At 42.6% G+C, this 25,844-nt stretch overlaps 1 protein-coding gene across 7 annotated transcripts in view; it reads left to right on the forward strand.

The window, feature by feature from the left end:
• Positions 1-25,844, forward strand: part of LOC122884563 (adhesion G protein-coupled receptor A1) — a 166,350-nt gene that overhangs the window by 99,289 nt on the left and 41,217 nt on the right. For 3 of the 7 annotated variants that reach the window (XM_044214628.1, XM_044214629.1, XM_044214631.1), the window contains 2 exons: positions 6,123-6,333; positions 6,829-7,037. The exons of 2 other annotated variants lie outside the window; for them this stretch is intronic. In XM_044214628.1, the coding sequence (XP_044070563.1) occupies positions 6,123-6,333; positions 6,829-7,037 (420 nt within the window). Of the gene's footprint in view, positions 1-6,122; positions 6,334-6,828; positions 7,038-7,076; positions 7,720-25,844 lie in introns of those variants that run through there. 2 more of the 7 variants (XM_044214633.1, XM_044214632.1) reach the window with 2 other exon arrangements.

The following is a 25,844-nucleotide window of genomic DNA, read 5'->3' on the forward strand; positions in this document are numbered from 1 at the left end:
TGCAGGTTACCATGGAGACACTAGCACTAGCTATACCTTCTTGCCACTGAATCATAAATGGGAGGAGGCACTATGGGCTGGCATATCTCAGTGGTTATTACTATCAGCTAATACACACTATAAATCATGGACAAGATACACATCTCAAATCTCCTGTGTATCTGCATGTGTGTGTGTATGTATGTGTGTGTGTGTGTGTGTTCGTGTTACAGCAATTGGATTCATCACAGCATGAACGTCAACTGTTAGGCTTACACGTCGCAGCATAATTATTTCATTCCAGTTAATTTGTCGAGTTTACCTTTTCCCCTCAAACTGAAACCTGTTTGATGGCATACGTTTATGAGATCAATGCTTGGCCTTGGCTTGCCAAAACTGAGAGACTGTCATAAACACCACACACGCGGAAAATCAAATGGCGACCGCAAAGTAATTTAATGATTCAGTCTGTGAAGCACACACGCCAGTTCACATTCATTTCACCTCCGAGCCGAATCTCATATTGCAATCTGAAAAGGCCCAAAGAGACCGCAATTGTTCTACCCATTCTCTCTTCAAATCGAGATCTACTTTAATCACGTTGTTTAAGTGGAATGCACACTTTCTGGTTAAATCTACGGTTCTGACAGCAGCGCGAGGGACGGACGAGTTGTGGCATTTGATATCAGTGCAGTACAGTTGTTTCTGGCTTAAGATGCAGCGTGTCTGAAATAACACCATCCGACAGGTGGAAAAGAAGTGAGAAATCTGTTGATGAATTAGTGGCTCAACATGACCTTGATTGTATCGCTGTCTTGTCCCTTTTCCCATTGGACCAGTGACCCAAAATAAGTAAAGGCTAATCTGGGAGTGAATGAAAAAACAGAGCCCTTAGCTGTACTGAATTAAGAGGAGCTCATACGTTTATCCATCTAGCAGTGTAAATAGAGAGGAGAGGACCCTGCGGCCTAATCCGAAATTATGACAGTGTTTCACCTCTCGGGCAGTGCTAGCACACACACTTTGTGTGATAGCCAACTGTTATTGCTGCACCAAATGACCGCCCATTAATCCTGTCTCCCTGCCCTGCAGCTGAATCAAACCTGAGAAGCGTAAGCGTGGGAGAGAAAATGTGGTGATAGTAAAGCACGACCTGAACCGACTCTAAAAGGACCACACGACTCTGTGTGTGTGTGTGTGTGTGTGTGTGGGTGCGTGGGTGAAATCCTTACTCAACCAACAGTAAAAAGGTATATTGTTATGAACTGAATGCTGACACTTTTCTTGGGATTCCAGTCATTCCAATTCAGTCTTAATCACAAACAGGCCAATTATAGCTCATTCAGCAGTATTCAGAGTGAGCATGTTGGTGAATAAACAGGTAATGGATGGTTTAGAGAGCGAACGAATACATGAATAGATAAAAGGTTCGGGTTTGTCATTGGCTTTCTCTGGAGGCGCTTGCCGGCGAGCCCTTTCCTCACCTCGAATGGACAAGAATATGAATGTTATTTACTCAGTGACGCATCCAAACCTTTACTCTGTCTGCTCATTAACACAGGGAGAATAAATACAAATATGTCATGTTTTTAGTATTGATTTTTTACTGCACAACATTACCTTAACAATACTGTAATTGTCATGCACAGATATTAAATATCTTATATGTTTAAAAATGTTGGGATTGGACGTAAAAAACATTGTCATTTAACATAATCGTCTCCAGAATCGTTCAGTATCGACATTTTGTTTGGCTATAAGGAACACAGTTTATAAAAGGCATCTTTTATAAACTGTGTTCCTTTCACTGTGGATAAATCCACAGTTCACCTCCAGTTTTCATTGGAACTACCTTCTTTCCAAGAACTAGTTGCATCTCGTGTTTCATAGGCAGATGTCTTAAAATCTCTGCACATTAAACAAAAACTATCTGCATGGCCTGGTACCACCAGAGGTACATTAGAATATGTTAAGCTGTGATTTGGGTGAACTGACCCTTTAAGAATAAATGGGAGATGACTCAGAAGAATGTTTTTTCTTTGTGTGCCCAAATTGTTTCTTATCATTACAGTGCTGCAGGAAAACATGTCCTTTCAAGAGACATTGTGTACTGAGTCACAGTCATCTTTGCCTTCACTAATAATGGGCATGAAGGCCACATTGACGTGGCATCAGGAGACTGATGAGACACACTCCTTTAATACATTTCTGGATATGGAGGAAGCTGACAATGGCCAATCAGGTTCTGTAGAGAGTCATACTTTTGTATTAATTAATGCAGAAAATCTGATTTTCCCATTTAAGATCTGTTCTGTCTCAAAGACTTGGCTCCTTTTGGCTCATTATCAATCACCCTGCAGCTATTACATTAGTTATGCTTTTACACACAATAAATTCATTCATTTGTGATCCAAAATGCTTTTTTAATCAAACAATGTTGTCCATCTGTAGCAGCCTTTTGAATGTTTTTGTTAAGACACAACCCTGTGATGTGACAGTCTGAGTCAGAGCTGACTGAGGCGAGTGTAGCTGACAGCTGAAGCACAGCTCTGCCTCTCCAAAGAGCCTGATTTCCTGCTTCAAATCTGCTCAAATGGTCCCCCCCCCCCCAACCAACACAACCCCATCTGGAGAAAACAGACTCTTGTTGGCATGGCAACCGTGTAGGACTGTGTTTAATTTCTCTTGATAAGTAATGCTAACAACACTACGACATAATAATGCTCAAGAGGAATTGCCTTTTAAGCTACAACCATGGCAATCACTTTTGTAGAATTATGTTTCCTTTGTTTATATTTTTAATGTCGGGCAATACAAATATGTTCAAACCTCGAAAGTGGCTCCAGCTGAGGCGTGTGTACAAGGTCTTGCTAAATGTTGCTTTGAGCAAACTGTGATTTAATTTCAGACTCTGAAACATCAGGGGGTAGAAATGAATGAAGTTTCCTGATGTCTACCTATTTGTCATGGTCATTGTGTCTTTGACCATGTCTGTGCCGACAGGACTGCCAATGATTACAAAAAATATTATGCAAATCTCCCATCGTGCTCGTCAGCAGTTCTTCTCGGCTGTGGCCGAGCTCAGCAAGCTGCCCTTTGAGCTAAATTCATTTCATTTATAGTTAATTTTCAAGTTGCCGCCTGCGCAAATAAATTAATTTATCTCTCCCACAGATATATCTACAAAGGCACAGAGCTGTAGCTTTTTCTAATTTTGGATTATACAATAAACAAACACTTACTGGCTCTCTTAATTTTCACCTCTTTGTCTGAACATATTCGACAGTAATCCCCCAGGGAAGTCAAGGAGCCATGTTTAGGCGTGATGTTTATGCTGTGATTTGGTGGCTGCCCCCGGGTCAAACACCGCTGTTGTGTTTTGCCCTGCAGGCTGTTTTGCAGCTTTGTGGTTCTCAAGCAGGGCCATGCATCAAGGAGCAGGTGGAGGAGGATGGACGGAGGCAGGCAGGGAGGGAGGGTGGTGGACGAGAGGGAACAGCCTGAAATAGGAGGTGACTGCTGACATTCACCTGGATGCCCTCTGCAAGGAAAGGAATAAGTGGGGGAAAAAAGGAAAAGGAGAATGATCCCTAGGCTAGAGCGAGAGATGGAGGGGAGTGTGTGATTATGGTTACTAAGGCTACAGCATGCTGCCCTGTTGGAAGGAGAGGCTTGGAGGAAGGTCAGTCGGCTAAGGGAAAACCAGCTAAATCAACTCTGAAGTGTGAGGTCTCCGGTGGTGTTGCGGTTGAGGAAATGTAGCTGTTTAGGTTGCTCAGGAGGAACATAGATTGTCGCTTAGAACGGGACCTTGCAAGCGCCGTGGCTTATAGCACACCCTCTGGGCTGTAAATCCTTTTGATACGCCACATAAAAGAGGATAAAAGATGTAAAAAGAGATGAGGAGACAAGTATACGAGATAAGATTTCTTTCTGTGAGTTGTACGCCTTGAAAACTTTCCCCCCCAGGGATGAAGGTCACCTGGCATCTGTGTTCGTCGTATGAGAACCCCTCGGATAGCGTGCCGGCCCTGAGTTTAACTCTCTCCCATCTCTCGACTGCCACCGAGGCTCAAATCCCCTCCGCCTCTATCCCTGATGTCTGTATCCTGTGACGTCTTGGAAACAGACTGCCAAGCTTAAGCTGTTTGGAGAAAGGAAATGATGCAACATAAATTTTCAAGGCAAGGTTTCTCTGTCTTTCTTCCTCTCCCCACACATACACACACTGCGGGATGAAAATCAATAGCCTTCAAGAGTGAGTCAATGCAGAAACTAATAGCTAACAAACCCAATGCTGTAAAATCACCTCTGGCTCCTCACACATGATGGGTGTAATGTAAAGGAATGGTGCTTAAGCACGCCATTGCTCTTTGTCACCTATATAGAATAATTTTCCAGGATAATAGAAGGGGCAGGAGAAGCAAAACAACCCAGACTCTTGTATCTGACGGGGCCACAAAGCCAGTTAACGCCACAACACTATAGCCAGCATAAGAAACATAAGAATGGACAAAGGTGCTCTTGTTTAACTTGATTAAGAAATTCGGCCATCTTTCTCCTCAACATTGATTGGGCTGAACGTCTGACTAAGCAGCTCCCCATTAACTGTAAGGGCACTTTATGGCCATCCACATTCATCTTTGGCAGGAAGCTTCCCTCCCCTTTAGGCTCAAAGTGCTGATCCTCTCACACTGGAGGGCGACATGATTGAAAGCTGAACGAAACCGACGTCATTTGGAAAGCGAGCCCCCGCGCAACACGGTCATTATCTTTATTATGAACACGTATCATCATCAGCCTCGTCATTAGCATCATTCTCCATTAGGGTCACTTACTGGATAAATATATGGGGGCCGTCGTGTTTCTGCTTCTTCCTAGAGATCTGTTCTCGGTACAGAAATGTGTTAATAACCTCAGTTGTTGTGTTTATTTGAACGAACCGTTTGTGTTGCTTCCTAATGAATCAACAAAGAGGATTTTAGTCTGTTTTGTGTGCTTAAGTGCTTCATACCCCGATGAAGGTCACTGACCAGAAGAATAACACTTTTCTGAATAAATTACAACTGAGATTGTTTGTAGAAGCTTCTCCTTTTAAACAACATGTGTTTATGTGCCTTTGCAAGTACACTGTAGCTCCTCTTCTCTATTTTTGTATGTGAAATACAGAGCACATTAGAGCCTGCGCAGTTATATCTGCTGACGGGATGCATGGAGTCGAGTGGCCACGTGTGGAGGTCTTATATGCTGACAGTGCCACTTTGGAAGCTTTTTTTATGATTAAACTTGATCATTTGGCAAGGTTAAGTGCTGCCTGTCCTGTCCTAAGTGCGGTCAGTCACTGGTCCACACACCCTTGAACAACATTTCTGTCCACCAGGGGCATCAATTCACTAAACCCAGAGCTGTGGCAAAGTTCCTGCAGCTGTTATCATGCAGCTTCAAAAGGCTGGACCTTGATTTTAGCACAGATGTTCTTGGGACAGAAAGGGCATAGACTCCTGGCTGCTAATATGTAATTTGTTCAGTATGCAAAATTATTAGCTACAGGTCATAACAGATCAGAGGCATTGTGGATCTTGAATGCAACTCTGATGGGATTTTTTTTTTTTTTTGGGGGGGGGGTATGCCTGCCCTGAGGATTCTTGGATTATTTTTCCGTGCACTTAACTCAGCAATAAAAAAACAAGTTTACAAGATGAGTTTGGATTCACTTGTGCTCAGAGATGGCGAGTGTATACACCTTGACATACCCAAGCCATGCCTTTCTCCTACAAACCCCCTTTTCCCCAAATGTTGCCATGGATGTTTTTTCGGGGGTTCTCCAGTGTTTCTAGTCGGTGAAAAGAAGATAAAGTCAGACCGGTTGTCTCTTTAAATCAAGCTGCAGTGTTGATGTGCCCTCAAGCTGAAATGGTAAGAACCATTTCCACCTCTGCGGCAGGGAGCCTGACCAAATAGGCGCACTAGAGCGCTTCAAACGTGATTCTCATTCCCTTGGTCACTTGTGGTCTATGGTCGCCTCCACTCCTGGAGAGGAAAGCAATTTGTCAGGCTTTTTCTATGGGAGTTTTTTTTCCCCTGCGCATCTCGGAGACATTATTTAATTTTTATTTTCCTCTCTTTTTTTGTTCCATCCGCAGAACTCAGTGGCAGTCGCCTCAATCCATTTACCGCTGGCTGGTACGCCTATATCCTCCTCTGCGTTGCAATCTGTTGATAACTCCACTTGCAAGCTGCAGTTTATTGTGTTTCGCAATGGGAAACTCTTTCCTTGCACTGGGAATTCGTCAAATCTCGCAGATGATGGGAAGCGAAGGAGCGTTTCAACACCAGTTGCTTTCACCAAATTAGGTAAGAGGAAATCCATTTTTATCATCATGCCTGTGATGTCAACGCTGTACTGTATTGCCGACTCGGACTACATGCTTACACACAAACACACACACAGTATCAGTTTGTTCTGCGCAACATGTTGACACACAAGCTTCACAGTCGGGTGTGCGTGTTGCCAACATAAATCAAAACTCAGTTACTCTTTAACTATTTATTTCATTTCAGTTAATGGCATCGCTGCATTCACATTGTTCTTCGCTGCTGCGTTTCTCTTTCTGGAGAAATGGCTACTTTAGGTTTCTATTTTGAGATTAAAGTTGATCCGCAACACTTCACCCAACAGTCTGGCAACTGCAGGAACAGCCTGACACTTGAGCAATGTCTACATAATGCGCACGTGTGTCTATGTTGTGCATGCAGGAGTTTGTATGTCAGTGTCCGTGCTTCCTTTGTCATAGCACTTATAGACTTTCCACTTGGCTTCCTTAATTGAATGTCTTGCTTTTCTCGTAGATGGGTGCAGCCTCGGGGGCGCCGTGCACTCCGTTACTATTGCTCTCAGGCACTTCGCACTGGGTGTAGACCCCACCGCAGCCTATTGGGATTTTGACCTGCTGGATGGACACGGTGGCTGGAGGGCAGAGGGCTGCCACATAACAGGCTCCGGGGGCAACACGACCACTATTCATTGCACCCATCATAATAACTTTGCTGTGCTAATGGTGAGTAGTCTACCTGTGTGGTACCAGTGTCATTCATTTTAGCACAAACATGCCCCCCCACATAACGTCTCCCACTGCTTAGGGCCTATTACGGATCAAATGCATCTTTTTTTTCACCGTGGAATAGATGGAGTCACGTGCTTAAGAAGCACTTCATGCAGGGACCTTTAAAAGCTTCCTTTATTGTTGCTCTTCAGCAGAGGGAAAGGATTTGTCAAATGCGCTACGGGGATTTATTGGCTACGTTAAATTCCCCCCCCCATATCCTGGAAATGAGAAGTTGCGTGTGTTGTATAGTCTGCCACCTTTTTTTTTCCCAAAAAGCAGCACAGCAGCTGAAATAGAAGCGATGCTCAAGAGAAGGAGCGCCTTGTCAGGAGCGATTCGCCTCCGAGCGCAAGCGGTGTGCTAATTGGTTGCAACCATCGCCGAGCAAAAAATGTTGGACTTCAAAGCATAGCATCGTTCATCTGTGTCGCTCAACTTGGTGTTGACGCCGCCGAGATGCTTTCTCCCGACGACGTCCCACTGTTCAAACTGATTTCATGAGGATAATACCAAAAGCGCAATGGCATCGCATCGCCCAGTCGCTCCATAGAACCGCTTCGCCTGGTCCGCTTTTTTTGGATGAAAAGAAATCCTCCGGATGTTTACCGAAGAGTGGGATTCGTTAGACTGGGAGGTCAGTTCTCAGTAGAGCATGAAAAGTGTTGTGCTTGAGATGTCGGTGCTTTCCGAGTTGCCTTTTTACCTGCATATTTTATGAAGCCGCTGTTCAATTCCGTTGTTGTTCGTGTGTGGAAATAAGCTGGCTCGGGAAAAAAAAAAAAAAAAAAAAAAAAAAAAGAGCCGCATAGGAAAGAGAAAGAGTGGGGCACAGAGCGAAAGCGACATACAAACACGGCATGGGGTGCTCTGAGGGAGAGAGCGGGGAGTCTGTGGAGAATACTAAGCTGTTGTCAGATGGAGAGCAGATGTCAGATTGTCATTGTGCATGTATTTTTCTATCAAACACGGGGCTTTGGGGAGGCGCACCGTCAATGGGCACATTCTGGCTGTCAGAACAAAGCGAAATTGGCAATTTTGTCTAATTTCCTGGCAGCAGATTGATTTGAACTTCAAGGCACGTCCGACAAGTAGAAGGTAGTCATAACGGTGGTGACAAGGCCGTCACAGGAGTGTCCACATTATGGTCTTACGCGAGCGTTTGCGCCGGGGACTGCGCGTCTACTAATGCAGTCACCACACCCGCCTGGTCTCTGCAGTGCCCGAGAAAAGGACCCTTATTTATGGACTTGTGACATCATTCTCCTGTTGGCCTCATCTAAAATACTGTATATCGCAACAATGACCCTGCTTCTGCAAGTACTAGACCTGTTGCATAATCGTTTAATGTCATACTAGGAGACGAATTGCTTATTACTGCCTGACTGCAAGTTGACCATTTTTAATTTACAGTATTTACCACCAGTGGAGCTCTCATTTGTAACTCATGCGGTGACATAACATTAAAGGCCCTACTTTGGTGTTCTGAAGGAAAAACAGGGTAACAAGTTGCAAAGTCTGTATGACCAAAGTTAGACATTTCAGCTGCTGTGTCAGTGTTTGAAGAGGTGACAGAGGCGTTTGCATTTTTTTTTTTTTTTGCAGTGTGAGGGATGTTTTGCACCCTAATCTCAGCGGTTACATCTGTGTCTAATATAGCTGTGTCACCTTCCTTGCTTCTAAATGATACAGCCGAATCCGTCGTTAGATGTCTGCAATGTGAAGTGTAAGAATCCATCTCATGGTGCATCTGTGATGTTGAGCAAACTGACAGAGGGTTAGCCACAAAGCATGACAGCTTTGAAAGATGAATAATGCAACAAACTCATTTCAAAGAATATGGGGAGGGTTGAAAACGATGCCTGAAAGGCTCAATGCAATATCCAGCTCTTGTTGATCCAGAGTCTTTCACATTCAGTTCTTGTGGGGCTAGTACGTGTGTGTGTGCGCGCGCACCCGCGTGCATATGTTTCTGTATATGTGTGTGTGGAGATGATTAGTCTACAAATAGCATGACAACCCAATACAATTGTCCCTGGGGACTGAGGTTTGGGATATAAAAAGTACTTTAATGAGAATCTTTTTGACTTGGCTCAGAAAGAATTTACATGGTAGAGAATCTCCCTCCCCTGGCTTTGTGATCAGAATGCCAAATAACCTACTTGGGACAGGATCTGTGTGGAAAGAAACTCAACAGCAACAGCCTCTAAATCTTTTGTTTGGACATAGACTGTATTATACTCCCCCTGCTGTGGATTTAGAAAATTGGTAGGTGAAATAAATGCATCATTTTGTTTTTCGCACATTAGAAAGCAGGTCAATTACTGACCTGTTACACTAATACTAGTGATACAGATTGGTTCAAATGTAGGTCAGGTATTGAAAGACAGCATGCCTCTATTTTTTTTTTCCTGCACTGAGCTGAACTTGAAGCTGTTAGAAAGCAGCAGTTCCAGATTTCAGCACCGGGGACAGTTCCCTCCTTCTGTGTGTGTGTGTGTGTGGGGGGGGGGGGGTGTCCACCTCCCGCAGGCCTGTGTCTGTCTGAAGGGAGGGCTGACTCACTCGTTCACAGCAATGCAGCCTCATCATCTGTCTTCATCACTGTGACAAGCCTCAACCCCCCACTCCCCTTTTAACCCCCTCCAAAAGACACACCTCTTTTCTGCATCCACACTGTTCTGTATGTTCTTACTGTCTCCGTAGTAACTCGTTTTATTTATTATTTATCCATTGAGGGGATAACGTGGATGAAGGAGTTCCATTTGATTGCTGCAACGCTTCACACTGTTTAATATGCAGGAGCAGACCTTTAGAACGCGAGACACACGGATGGGGTGGCTGGCTTTTGTAAGTGTCCAATCATAACAAAGGCCCTAAGGCCACGGTCCAATGAGGAAAGAGCTATTTAGAGATGTATTCACATACAGTGTACATGATATAATGAATATGTGGAGTGAAGTGGATTCCTGGAAAAAAGGAGGCTCCACTAGTGATGGATCTGCATCACAGTTACAGTAGAACAGGTGACGTGTTGGTTAAACGGCAAAGAGTCTCATACAGTGTGGATGTAATTGTGGATGAAGGCATCTGCATTTGAAAGTTGATAGTAATGGTTATTGTTGATGATGGTTTGCAGGGAAGAGAATGAAAAAGACAAATAGAGAGAAGGATAGTCAGAATAGTCCAGTGGAGGAAGAAGTATTCAGCTCATTTACTGCAGTAAAAGTACCATTACATTAATGTACCCTGTGACTGATATACATGACTTTATTAGATTGTGTATGCATCAGAACTGTTGTAGCTGACTGAGTTGGAGCTAGTTTTAACTTCTTTACAGTACGTACAGTACAGTATTTAAACCTATGGGTTGAGCCCCTCCAAAATGGTCACACGATAAATCTGGGGGCGTGACATGTTTATTGGACCAGGGAAAAAAAAAAGTTTTTCTACACACATTTGCAGCCATTTTTAATTTTTTAGAAATATTGGATACTTTTACCTATTGGGGCTTCTAAAAGTTATTAACTCATAGACATCTGAAAAGTGACAAGGGGCCCCAACTACACACTGCTTCTCCGTTAGGGGTTACAAGCCAAAACATCTAGGAACAAGTGGCTTAATCATATGTTCCTTTATGTAACATTTTATATAGCATAACATGAAAATACTCAAGTATAAGTACCTCAAATTTGAAGTTAAGCACAGTACTTACGTAAATGTACTTAGTTCATTTCCACCACTGGAATAGTCTGAGTTGATGAGTAAATATGAGCAGGATAGGAAGTGGATGTCTGAGGCCAGTAAAAGCAGAAATCATTTGGCCTTATTCAAGAACCACTGCTACAAACAGATTAGTTCTTAAGTGAATTAAGAGAATTTGTCACATTCACCAATTATATTTAAAATGTTCTGTTAGGTACAAATGAGATTCACAAGTGGTCCAGATGTGTTGTTTCTCCACAGTGGAAGCCATTGAATTTGACTTAAGAATTGTAACTCAAAAATGTGTTTTTCTTATGTTTAAGTCCCCTAAAATGTCAGATCTTGACTTTACTGACTTGTATCTGTGCAAGGTTTGTCACTTGAAAGGTGTTTTCACATTCCTCTACTGAAAGGGGGAGATGTCTGAACACTTTCCTAAAATCTGAGATTCAAACGCACTCCGGGCAAGCTAGATTTGGGACGTCACAAATTTGAAAGCCAGTCGCAATGCCACCGGCAAAGAAACCTGAAACCTCCAGCGTAGACCGGACTTGTCAGTACAGAGCGAGAGTTTGCACTAAGTTAGCGTAGTGAAAGTTTTGACAGCAAACATGGTAGAGTGGGCAGCTTTTGGATGTAAATCGGACCCCGGAGCTTCCTTCCACTATCTACTAACGTTACATAATAACAATGAGAACACACTGTAACATCATAGCAACATAACCACTAACGCTTTGTCAGCCCCTGCCAGTCACAAGCTAACAAGCTAACAAACAACATAAACAAATAAAAGATGCTAACTACACTTACCATTCTGATATGTCTGCTAATTGCCGATTTTGGTGCACAACAGACTCCTCACCTGGGCCTGACTGAGGCTCAAACATGTACGGCTGAATTTCTCCGATGTTTCCTCTAACTCTAGCCATCTCGACGCGCACCGCTCTCTCGCCACGGATCTATAATAAGAACATGTCTCTCAATCACATCCATGCTCTCACCGGCAACGGTCAACCTAACGTGCAGCGGTGGTGGGCGGGGCATTCAGAGAGCCAGAATTTCTCAATGAGGGAAAAAGAGTAGATGTGCTTTTTAGGTGGGATAACCATGTTGAACAACATATTAATCATAGCAGAGTATTTGTACGTACTGTAAAACGTGTCTGGAGGGGAAGTTTAAATATGTTACTGAAATCAGCTGGAAAATCAATGCGCATCACACCGTATCAGTGTGTTGTCAGTGTAGTTGTAGCTGTCATTTCTGTGCGCGTGTGTGTGAGCAGCTTAGGAAGTAATTGTTACAACAGCAGGGCTTACCCCTAACCCTAACACCATATCAGTGTGATGTGCATGTTGGCATGACAACTTATATAAAAAAGAAAATTCTCACTCACCAACAGCTGTCCCATGGTCTCCGTCATACCTGTAACCTCACCTGTAATGGAACGTAGTGTTTTGGGGGTGTCGATTATGCTAATGATCACATCTCATGAACGTGCGTCTCCACGAATGAACAGGTGGCACGATTTATGACAAGTCTGTTCAGTTAGGAGAGTTTGGTGAATTCGACTCGGAACACTCATACGAACAAACCATACAGACTAAAGTGAAAGAGGATGATAATGTGAACATTTTCATGCATGAGGCCCATTGACCACACTTCTCATTCTGAGGCTTCACGGTCTCAGTAGGAGTATCTGCTGTTTCAAAAATCGCCAAACAGACCACAGTTCACTTGTCTTCGCTGCTGCACCTCCATCTCGAACCAGACCAACCAAGACAGGATCCGATCTTGATACATTAGTTCTCATTGGCTGAGCCTTCTACAGGCTTGATACCAGTGTGACATTACTGCTGACTGCTGGAGCTGACCACAAGGTCTTGTCTCCCATACAGAGGAACAAAATATAGTGGAATGACTGTGAGAATCCATCCATCCTTTCTCTAAACGGCTCACTCTGTGAGAACACAGAAATAATCAGGATGCACTTTACAAACAATATATCACCTATACTTTTTTTTGCAAAATGTTTATTGCCTACTGAATCACTATTATTGTCACGCCAAAGGTAGTAACTTGGAGGAAATGAAGGGTGAATGGATGGAGGGGGAGGGTAAAGGAGATAAAATTAGAAAGCCTTCTGTGCTTCAGCCTCATAGAGGAGACACCAATTGATTGTGATTATATTCTTTAAAAACATCCTTTAAAGGGAGTTGTTTATTCAAATTCAATCCACATTTGGTCTTTTCTTGTTCAGCACTTATGGCTAATACACACGTACTGTAAGTTGTGCAGGATACGTGTTGCTAATTGAAAATGACCTCCTGGCAACTTGTGTAGCTGGGAAACAGTGTTTTCTTGTTTGTGTCTATTTTTCAGCATATAGCAACCTCAAAGTTATGTGTCCTCATTAGTCTTTTTTGTCCACATCCTTGCTCAAGGCAGACATAATGAGACAACAAGCCAGTTTTCATCGTTCGCCCGCAAACAGGCTCCGGCTTCAGCGGGGTTAACTTTATCCTCATGCCCTGGACATTTTCTATCTGAGGCATTTTCATGCTAAAGGAGCTTTGGTGTGTGTGTTTAAGGAGATGAAGGGATTTACAGTGATAATGACGATGACCTGTTTAGATATGCAGCCGTGTCTCACAGCACTGCGTTGGCATTTTCTGTTGATATGCATTGTAGTGGGAGGGGAAGAGGGAAGGGGTGATGACAGACTGTGATATCATCAGAGGGGGGTGATGCCTTGTGGTTGTGTGTAAACTGCAGTGGATTAAATTAAAGGAGGTTTGTGTTAGAGGAACAGGGCAACATACAATGCACACCTCTTAGCCTCTGGAGAGCCCTTTTGATACAAAAGGGCCAGGATTACAAATTGGAAACCTCACTGTGACGACAAGACTCCAGAAAGTCACTGCTCCCGGCCAAGAAATAGTCCAGCACGATACCTCCCATAAAATCACAACATGTCATTTTGACACTTTGTTTTTTTGCAAGCAAGATACAAGTGTGTATTAGTGAGCTTTAGAGGTGCTGGTAGGTGGATTTTGTTACCTTTGGACAGAGCCAGACTAGCTGTTTACAGTCTTTATGCTAAGCTAAACTAACAGCCTGTTGGCGTTAGCTTCATATTTACCAAACAGACGTGAGAGTAGCATTGATCTTCTCATCTAACTCTCTGCAAGAAAGCAAATTAGTGTATTTCCCAAAATGTTGAACTATTACTTTAACTTGATTTTGGATACCACCGTTTTGGTTAAACATGTTAAAACCATATGAGAAGCCTCTTCTACATATTTAAAAATGTGAAATATGATTTTCTGTGGATACAGAGTAAACCACAAATGTAACTCAAAGTAACCACATAGTTTTACAGAATATGACTAATCAGTAATGCACAATGTGTGTTTGTGCTGGTGTTAAGCTTTGTCATAATTATGGAGCTTAAGCTAATTCTTCGAGTAAATGCTAATTATCTGCGGCCCGCTTAGCGTCAGCTACCTTTCACCCTTTACCTCACTTGCACTTGTTCCAAACGTGGCAGCTGACAGATGAGCACTAATCCACCTCCATCCGCGAGTAGGCAGCCATGCAGCCTTCCTCACCAGCCGCTGACTTCACCAGTTACGCAGAGGCTTAGTTTGTGCTGTGCTGTGTGAACTTACTGCACATGAGTTGAGGTTTGGTTTAGGTTAATATTTAATAAATGCACTCATGTTCTATTTGTAAGCATTAACTTAAATTTGATGTCAGGCATGATTACTCTCACACATGGGGATTGCTTTGTGTGTGAGCGAGTGTGTGTGCTTGCTGAAACCACATCGCCACTGCAGGCTTTCTTCTGTTGCTACTGTTCTGATTTAACCTCTCAGTGTTTGCTGACTGCGGACTTGCTTTGGTGTGAAAGGGGAAGGGTCTGGCTCATCCAACAGATTGCTGCTGGCGAATTACCTGAGATGTGATGCACATTATTTTCTCCCTGACTAATGAGTGCAGAGCTCACAGACCACCATTTATCTCAGACATCAACAGTTTTTCCTATTGGCCCGTTTCCCTGACGCTCTGTATTGGACGCTCTATTTTTAATGCAGTGTGTATCCCTCTTTTAACCTGGATACAAATTGCATTGCTTTAATTCAAATTATGTATGCTCCTCAGCTAAGTGTATGAAAGATTATAATAGTGCTGCTTGCAGCAGAAGGAATTGTTGCGCTTAATGTGTGTGTGTAAAGAAAGTTAATAGGCTATTCGGTGGTCTCACGGTTTTGATGTTGTTTATATACAGTCACTGATTAATTGGCAGCCAAATCTGTGCTACATTTTTTATAGTGAGGAAACTGCTTGCTTGAAGTGTAAAACCTAACATGTCCTTGCTGACAAGCAGTCTTTATGAAAGATAATGATGTAGTCGCATTTTGATTTTATTTCCAAGTTGATGATTTTGGCACACATTTTCTCAAACAATTAGTCAGATATGAACACTTGGAGGAGGTATAAATTAGTTCTTTTATGGCAATACTGTGTGTGGACTCACATACATCTGCTGCACAGTCTATGATTAGTCACAAATGATTAAAATGAAACAGGTCCCACTTGTCCTTTTGCATGTGACAGAGGCCATCTGACATACATGATTCATGTCCTAGAACGCTGTCGGTACACTCAGTCTCAAACAGTACTCAAGCAAAGAAAAAAAAAGTGTTCACATCATAATATGGCATCTGATCTGAAACTGCCCAAGTTCAAATGCCCCCTCTCTCACCAGCTGTTCCCTATTCGACAGTGCGACCCTTTCTGAACCCCAGAGACAGCTTGGTAGAAATGAGGGCATGCCGTGTAAACAGCCTCTCTCTGTCTTTCTCTTTCCCTCTCTCTGCCGCTGTTTGTTTCTGTCACTAGCTTTCACTTGGGTTGCTGTATTTGTGCACTGCATTTAACTGAACCGGACAGCACCTCATTTGCACAATGCTGGGCAGTCTAGACAAACACATTAAGAGCTTATTTATTTTTTCTCTATTAGGGCAGTGTAGAAAGTGATCCAGCCCTGTGGACATGCGGACTGGTTGTCTGCATGTCCACCTCTGTTGTCAGCCAAGACGGCAGCTCCCAGAATGTCCGCAGCTGACCCTCCATTTCACTGCTGCCAGGCCCTGATTAGCAAAAGCATATCAACAGAGAAGGTCGAGGGTTAAAGGTGACAGTCATTTTCATAATAGACTTGAACAAAATAAACTCTTGCAAGTGGTTTATTATACATTATCGCCTTTTCTGCCACAACCAATCAGGATCACCATGACCTTTGACGTTTAACCTAACGTTCTCCTCAGCATTCTTCTCCTCAGCATACAAGGAGAGTACAGCCATGCCCTGCAGTTGCGTCTTTTTTTAATCTACAGCAAGGGTGTGAAGTTGCTCCTGCTGCTGGTTGCTAGGCTTGTAATTAGGGAGCAGTTATTGATGCAATGTGGCCCCCTGTGTACTCCTAGGAGGAAGATAAGGACAGCAGAAAATGAGACTTGCGTAATTTGAAGGGGGAGCGATAACATGACAGGCGAAGGGGTCTATCTTTTGGCAAGGTATAGTAAGAGCCCTTCAGATTTTTACTCAGAGGTCTCACAGTTTAGATTTTTTTTAGGATGCAATATTAATGTACATTTCACTGTTTTCATGCAGGAAAGTATTCTCTTGTTGGCTAGAGTGGGGCTGCCAAGGATTTGTTAGATCAGACCCAACCTTGCAAATTATTCACAATTTGTTCATATTAAATCATGAACTACAAGACCACCTGATGATATCTGTCACAGACAATCCACAGACAGAGCAGTTCAAACATGCATTGTGCACTCTGATAGGACGCATCAAGAAGTTGTAAGAATGATGCAATTAACAAGTAGGGAGCAGCCTTAAATGATAACGCTGGTGATACTCATTTTTTTTCGTTTTTGTCTACAAATTAGTGATGTGTCAGTCGCGAACGAGTCGGCTTTATGAGCCGGCTCCCGTCTGAGAGCCGAAATTAAATTAAATTTCAAATACACAGTCCTGATTCCGTAACCACTTATTAGCGCATATTAATCCACAGCTAAAAATAGTCCCCATAAATGCTCTATTTACTCCTATTTGAATAACATTTGCTAAAACTACAGCTGTTTTATGAAATTACTGAACTGTAACCAAACTATATCTTTTTGATCGGTTTTTAAAGGTTTACGTCTTCATTAGAAGTGAATGGGTTTGGGGCTGATTGCCACAGACAAGTTGGGGAAGTAGGATCACTGTGGTTGTGGTCTTTTCATGAGATTTGTTGACAATAAGAAAAACACAGAATAATGCCAGCTTTGTCCTTGGAGGAGGATTGGAACTGGCTATTTTAGCTACTTGGATCTTTGCTCACAAGATTGCTCATACATCAACAGGGCTATAGCTATCATTCTAGACCATCAATGGGCCATGACAGTGGTTGGTGGATAGGACAAGTAAAGGGTTTAAAAGGAGGGAAAATTGCAGCAACGTGTAAGATAAGGCATCAAAAGTCCACTCAAGACATAGCCCAATTTCACATATAATGTCGCAGAGGGCTTTACAGGCCCAGGACAACAACAAGGAATAACTCCTCAAACAACCTCAGCACACAAGGGAAAAAAGGGGAGACCTCAGGAGAGTCTAGTCAAAGAGAGATTCCTCCTCCTTGGCAACAGCTGCTATATGTGAAAATGGTTATTAAAAGTGAACAGAAAATAACAGTAATACACAAGAAATACAATATGCAACAATTGGATTATAATTGAACAATGTGATCATAAAGGGTCCAGTGAAATGAGTCCAGTGAAATAAGTCCATGACAGATCCCTTATCAGAATCAGAAATACCCAGAAATACTTTATTGATCCCCGTAGGGAAACTCTTTCAGTTCTTCAAATTGTTCCAAGTCCTGGGTGCCAGCTGGGTGGGGTCAGAGGGCATTTTGGAGCAGCAGCCAGGTAGTTTGAAAGATGGGGGAGCTCTTCCAGGCACTCTGGATAGCTTTTCCTTGGTGCTTCAAGACACTGCAATGTTAGCTTGATGGATCTCAATAGAAATTCTTTTAAAAGGAAAACATTCCCCATTGGGTTTATCTTCAGTGTTGAGTGACATTGTATCCTCGAGTGTTTTCTCTGTCTATCCATCTTGATAGGAGCTCATGTGTACTGTTGCCATGTGTGTTCTAGAGTATGTCAAAGTGGGTGAAGATATGTCTGAAAATATTCATTTCGGAGTGAATTACACATCCATAGACAGGCCTTTGTATCACTGTGGTTCAAATTCAAAGCTCGCTTAAAAATCTCCTTTCCAAAATGCCATTCCACACGGGTGAGCGATGCGCTCTGGTATCAAAGGTGAAAACTAATCTGGGCGCTGAAATTCCCTCCTCTCTCGCTGTCCTGATGCTTTGCTTTTGCCTTACAAATGGCCCTAACAAGATGCAAACATGTAAATTGCTGGCGGAGGAGATGGAGCGTTCACTTAGGTCTAAATGGCACAGATAGCACAACTGTCAGATGGTAAAATGGAACTGGGCTAAGATCACGGTGAGCAATCTGTAATCAAAAATGGAGGAAAATTGCATTGCAGTTGGGGGATGGAGGGATGGGGAAGAGACATCTGAGTCAGACATACAGTAGCTTCCTGGGCTGAAGGGGTAATGATTTAACTGTTCTTCTCTCTCCATCTGTCTCCACATTTTTTTGCCTATATAATCACTCTTCATCTCCTTATCTCCTATATCACTGCTTTTCATTGTTGTCCCTGCTACAAGCTGTTTTCTGTTAGATGCACTACATAACATATTCTTCATGAATTTATTCTTTGCACGGTTCACAGCTTTCATTCCGCCACCCCCCTCTCTCTCCCAGCAGCTCTTTCTCAGGGCGCTAAATGCTGCCACAGTTAGAGAACATGGCAGCAACAGTCCAGCACTGGTTACACTTCCTGACAGCGTTTAAAACATCACGACAAGGCCATTCATTTTTTTTAAGGCGTTTATTTTTGCTTTTCAGGGAGGTGGTGGCAAGACCCCTTACCTGCAAACATGCATTTTATTACAAAAAGCTTTGGTAACAATGTGGTTTCTATGGCGATACAAATAGAGCCATCAAATGTCCAACATTACACGGTTGCTTTTTATGTATTCAGCCAGCCACTAGAAGGGCTGTCAGAGGTTTGTGCTGGAGACAGAGAAAGAGCACATGAAAATGGTGGACAGAAACAGATGTGTGTGTGAGAGAGCTCTGTAAATGCACCAGCTTGGCGCCGTTAAGCACCACACAGGCAAACGTAAGCTTGTTTACCCACTGAGACCTCCATTGCCAGAGAGCGATGCATTCTGTTAGAGAGGCTGTTTGCATTGTGCTGCTTGCAGAGGCAGGATTTACAGTGCATCCTCTCCGCCGCGCCGTCTTTAAGTGTTAACAGAGCAGAACCTGTGGAGTGCTGCCCTATTCTCATCCATTGTTACAGGGGATGTTTTGGTACAACGTTATTGACTTGCAAGGGAACGAGGTGCGGACAGGTGTAATGTATGCTCCCACTCTGTGTGCCGAACAGCATGCCATCTCAGGGAGCTGAGAACAGAGCGTGAGCAGTGTGTGTAAGAGGGCCGAGGTGTTACTGGTAGGCGTGTGTGTGTGTGTGTGTGTGTGTGTGTGTGTGCATGTGCGTAGATTTGCCCTTGTGTTTGCTTCTATGTCCATGCCTGTGACTCTGAGTTTGTGTGTATGTGCACACGTATGAGCATGCATCCATTGAGCATTCTGTAGCGTGTAGCGATTGGAAGAGATGAGTCATCCCTCTCAGACAACACCTACTAACCATCTCTCTCTCTCTCTCTCTCTCTCTCTCTCTCTCTCATGCACACACATGTACAAAGACGATGAGAGACACGATGTTGGCAAGCAGAGTTTCAGGGTTGCTCATATATAAACAAAAAAGACTCATTCCAGCCTCTTTCTCTACATTTTAAAGCAGCCTTCTCTCAGTTTTATTTTTATTGATGCGTGTTCTCAGACTGAGGAGATGGAAGGTTTGGAGGTGAAAGTATGGAGGAGCAGGGTTGTGGGTTGAATCTAATGTTTGGCTTGAAAATCTCGACATGAAACTTGGGTTGGGTTCCGATGGCTGGTGCCATTTTGGATTTGGTTCCAGGTTGGCAAAATAGGAAGCAGGTTTCTCATTTTCAGCTGGCATTAACTGTCAGTTGAAATGACAGATTGTATCAGCAGTTGCTAATTTATGTTAATTCTGTAAGTAACTTGCAGAATCTTGGCAGAATCTAAAATGAATCTGGCTATTGTCTAGTTAACATGCCCTCTGCAAGCTGGTGTCTTTACTCTACCAAAGATCATTTTGGAGGGATAAGTAACACCACTCTATGATTCCAAGTGGAATTACTAATTATAGTAATATACACTATGTACTAATTGTAGACTGTTGTATTTAGCCAAATGTCTGTCTGTCAGTCGTTCTACCACTTTGGTGCCTATTAACATTGGTGATCCTCTGAATTTTCCTGTACCGCCACCAGCAGGTCAATGTTTTCACTTATTTTGTGAAGTATCTCAGCATCTACTTGATGGATTGGCACAAACTGTTGTACAGATATTCATGGTTCCCACATGATCCTAAAGACTTTGGTGATCCCCGACCTTTCCTCTAGCACCATCACGAGGTTGGCATTTGTGGTTTTAAGTGAAATTTCTCAACAACTATTGGATGGATTGCTATTAAATTTGGTATGTCCATGCCCCCCTTAAGATAAATTGTAAATTTGTCCATTGCTTGGGTTTATGACCAAATACCTGCAAAACTAACGACATTCCCATCAACCTCAGCTGTGTTTAATGCTTATTAGGAAATGTTAGCATGCTAAGATGCTGAACTAAGATGGTGATAATGGTAACCATTATACCAATACCTTCCTAGCATGTTAGCATTGTCATTGTGAGCGTCACAGATGTGGTTAGCATGCTGATGTTAGCTCAGAGCAGTGCTGCGCAGCCTCACAGAGCCACTAGGATGGCTGCATAGGCCTACTCATAGTCATTGTTGTAGTTATTATGCAAAAGAACAATAGTACAATATTTGTGGCAACTGATGTCAGTCAACCTGCGACTTACAGCGATTAAATTGCTCTGCCAATTAATTAAACATCGGAGAGAAGAAATGTTTTTCCAAAGGTTTGATAATGCAAAACAAGTCAACAGCATCACAAACTACATCCTCCAAAATTATCATAACATTTAATAAACACCTCTCTAAAACAGTTTCAGAAACAGAACAATAACTGAACATTATAACCTTTATGAAGGTAGGATTTAATGCAGTGCTGCTGTATTTGACTGTATTAGTTCTAGCTAGGTGTACCTAATAAACTGGCAGCTGAATGTATATTCAATAAGGGATGTGAATGGACTCAGATCTGATAAATTGCTATTGAAGCCCAGCCCTACATGAAACATGCTGGTGTGCCAGGGAGCCTTTGAGAACCTTTGGTCAGATTGGGTAGCTCCCAGTAGCCAATGTGTTTAACTGTATGAGTGAGAAAGGAGGCATCATGCTCAGCAAAGGGATATACTCTGGATAAATAAAAGCAGAAGAAAGAAAGAGATTAGTCATTCCTCCAATCTTGTCCCTGCTTTCACATTTGTTTGGATTGATTCATTCTGTTCATAGCAGCGTTGAGTATTCACATCTCTTTGTTCCAGTTGTAGAGGGGAGTTTGCCTACATTGAGGCAAAGACTATGAGCTTGTACTCTGTTTGCAAGGTTGAGCAGTGCACAAGGCTCATTTATTTGATGGTCGCACTTTAAATATCTCCACAGAACAGCGATTACTGTAACTTTTGTATAGGAATTTGAATAGCCCAAAGCTAAATACAACACTTCTAATCTGAGGCTCTAGAGAAATTAATGCTAATGAAACAATGCCCCCTTGAGGTTTGAGAAGATAGATACAACACGATTTATATGTCGGAGCCTCAAATTAAGGTGCTCATCTAGAAGGGCTTCATCTTTTATGCCGAGTGAAGTTCCTCATCAGCTCATAATGTTTGTTGATTTGATAGATGCGTACTTGATTCCATGTGATTTGATTACTCTTTTCACGATGGGCCTTGTTTGCCTCTGCTGCTGAACATTCCCCCGGGCGAGGTGCTGATTACGAGCATGAACGTACCTCAAAGCTACGAGCTGAGTGACAGCCACAAGGTACCGCTGAAACATTGATGACCTGCATTAATGGTGCATGACCGTTTTTCTGACTGTTGTCAAGTCCGGAGGTTATTCTGTCCCGCCGCTGTCCTGTCTCTCTCTGTTATCCAGTGGCGTATGGGCAAGCTGGAGTGGGTTTGATTTGCACACTCACTCTGGTTCTGTTACAGCTTTCGCGCGGCCACTCAAGGATGATAAAATACAGTGCTGGATGGGAGCTGGGAGGCGGGAGCCCGCAGGCTGTTCACTAGAGGATTTTAATTTTGTTTTTCTCTCACTCCCTTTCTCTTCCCTCTCTCCCACAATGTTTGTGCATTCTTGCGTGCACCAATGTGATTACAGCAGGGAAAGGAGCACATTTGTGAGGACATATGTCACAGATTGGCTTACAGATTCTGCGGTTTCAACAGCATCAATTAAAAGCAAAATGCATTACATTTACATTTGCCAGGGAATTATTTGCATGTAAGTTCTACAAATTCTGCAGTTCATCATCATAACCTATCACCAGACTACAAGAAGACACTGAGCCTGTAAGTCCTCTCAGATCAACAATGTATTTGTCCCGTTTTATTTTGTGGGCCTGATAACCTTGCACCCACTGTGCCTGTGCGCTGAGATTATGGATCAAGTTTAATTGACTCTGGTAATCTGATTTTGGCATGGGGAGGGAGGATCCTGGATTAAAGTTGTAACTACAACACAAACAGCGGATCAGGGGCCTGTTTAGCTGACAATGGAGGCATGTTTAGATGTAACATGTCAGTCCAAATCCAGAATAGGCTAAACTAAGCTGCCCTGTATGGTAATATTGTTGCCTCTCCGTAATGAATTGCACTGTCAGAGGGTCGGTCATATTGTCTTGCCGCACCGACACAGTAATGAAGTGGCCATGGTGCTGTGATGTAATACGATAGCAGTCATGATAATAACTAGAGTGGAGGAATCACATTTGAAGCTGGCTTCTCCTGTCTCTAGCTGACATTCTGCTATTGGCTTCTGCAAGGAAGAGTACAACAGGGAAGAGCAGTTTAGAGCATGCTGCGAGCTACGCCAATGGCCTATCAGTCATCATGACAGCCGGGTCAACAAGGGAATTGCAATTTTACAGTCTGTATCTATTGCACAGCATTATAAGATATATATACATAACTTAAATATATAGGAGTCAATGTAAAACTTCAATGTAGCAGCCTTTAAGAGACACAAATATAAGAAAATCTGCACATGCTTTAAAGAAAATGATAAATAGGTAGATTATAACAACACTGGTGAAAAGCTATAGTGATTCTAGTACATAGTCAGTGTTCAGTATACGTATTGTGCATTCATCCCACACGAGCCTTCTCTTCTGAACGTGCTGCAGCAGTTTGCCCCACATCACCCCAGGAGCATAAACACTGCTTCTATGAGCCATATGAACAATTTGTTCAGGGCACCCTGTAGTCCGACACGCCATTTTTCTTTGGGCCTATTCATCTGCTGAAAGGGACAGTCTCCCTTCATCCTTCTTCCTTTTTTCTTTCTATTCTCTCCCCCAGCTCTGCCTGCTGTAAGGTCTTTTTTAACCTTTATTCGTCCAGGGGAAGGTTCTGCTGAGCATGCATGCTCTATTCCAGCGTTGCCCTTCTTCGCTTTCATACTATGCTGCTGTATATGCTGCAGCCGTTCCTCTACTGTTGTCCTCTGAGCAGCTGCTCAGCACCTTGCACAAGGGTACCTCTGTAGTGCTTGTTGAAGAAGAGTTGTTACTCATTGACTTTCAGCAAGCCTAGTGTCCCGCCAGCCAGCTTCTTCTCAAACCTTTAGGCTACTGCGGTCCTTCTGTGGCTGGTCCAGTCCATCTGCACTTCTGCTTGAAATGTTTGTTTGTTAGTCTCATGAAATTGTCTTATAATTGTCCTCTAGTGTTTGTGGTACTCCTGATTCTGGGTACTAGGGCTGCAATTAATTATTTTCCTTATTTCTTTTGTTTTTATTAACTGATTAATTGTTTGGTCTGTAAAATGTCAGAAAATGGTGAGAAATGGCTGTCACAATTTCCTAATGCCCAAGGTGACATCTTTGCTTTGCTTGTTTTGTCCGATCAACAGTCCAAAACACAAAGATATTCAAATTGGAGAAACTGGTACCTGGGAATGTTTGGTGACTTTGATTAGATTAATTTTCTGTTGACCGACTAACTGATTGATTGTTTCAGCTGTATTGTGTATCCCACATTTATCTGCTACAGGTTTCGATGGTGGTTACCACCACCAACATGTTACATCAGTGTCACATCACAAACAGCTAGATTGTTTTATCTTCTTATGGGTGTATTGTCTTTCAAAAGATTGTCCTTGTCTTATCCTGCCTTTAAGTAATTTTGGAAACACTTGAGCTAACTGAAAATAGCAGGAATCGAGCCATCTATGAAAGTGTTTCTCTTACAGAAGTAAATCCAGACCTCAGCAGGCCCTGTGTGTGAATGTCCTGTCCTACTGTAAGACCTAACACTGCTTCTGCAGCTTTAGTCACACCTGATTTTTAGCTCCACTATCGACAGCTAAGCTAGGATGGTGATGTCAGTCTGTTGTGGTTCAGTTGGATGCTGGGAACAGTACATTCTGCTGTTAGCAGGGCTTTTAGGCTTTTAATGAACTCAAAATGTGTTTCAAGTATGTAGCGAATACTCAGTGAAAAAAATCCTTAATTAAGTATACTCATAATGCCAACGTGCATACTTAATTGCTTAAATTTTGGCTATGGTGTTAATGGACACTACTGTCTCAAATACAATGCTTGACAAGAATGGAGGAGCAACTAGGAACTGCAAAGAGTGAAAAGATGGTCGACAGTGCTGTAAATAAATCCAAAATAAAACATTTAAAAAAAGAAATACTGTAAATTCTTAAAAATGCTGTTTCTAAAAGCTGTTTTTTTTATGTTTTCTTAAATTGGCAATAGCATTCAAAGTTGCAGCTGAGTTTATGTCTGTCAGTGCAGTATTTGTACATAGTGTATTCATTTCTATCAAAGTCAGAATACTACTCTTTAGTAATAAGGCACTGGGGCACATGTATGGTTTTATGAGTAAACACTTTCAAGATGCATGATGTCTGGATTTTGAGAAAAGCAGCTCAGCACACAGCTGTGGGCTGCTGAGAAATGGTTAAAGACTTTGGAGGCGAGAGGCTGACATTCTCAGCCAACATCATAAGCCCAGTCATGATGATAATATGTCCCATGAGAACGTCCGACTTCCTACCTCACACCTAAAGGAATTTCAATAGCTGCCGTAACTCACCATGTTAGCATTTCATTGAACTGTTCAATATGTGTGAGCATGATTTGGTTTTTACCGATGCAGCAACTGATTCCCGCGGACACATTTTCTCTTTGACCTTTAGTTAAGTTGATGTTGGGTTATTTTTCATGATCTAAACTCCTATGAAGTGTTATTTGCTAAGTATATAAATCAGCTTACTGACTTAAAAGCTTAATTTCAGCACGATTTCTTGCTGATGCTTCAGGCCATGATTTTTTTTCCCCAGCAACATCAATTCATTGAGCTGTAATTAACATCAGTTTTCATTGTCCTTCCATGACATCGCTCCGAGGATAAATACAAACGTAATTATTCCCTGTAAATCTGTAACTATCAAATTATGTGAAGTTGTTTTTGGAATTTTGGAATGTGTTTGTCATGTTGTGTTTTCCTCCAAAAGGGCCACTCTCTCACTGTTCTTTCTTTCTTTCCTTCCTCATTTTTTTCCTGCAACTGTCCTCCCAAATGATGGTACATTTTATTGCCCAGGTCTAATTACAGTC

Source organism: Siniperca chuatsi, linkage group LG11 (genome assembly GCF_020085105.1).
Source record: "Siniperca chuatsi isolate FFG_IHB_CAS linkage group LG11, ASM2008510v1, whole genome shotgun sequence".
Lineage (NCBI taxonomy): Eukaryota > Metazoa > Chordata > Actinopteri > Centrarchiformes > Sinipercidae > Siniperca > Siniperca chuatsi.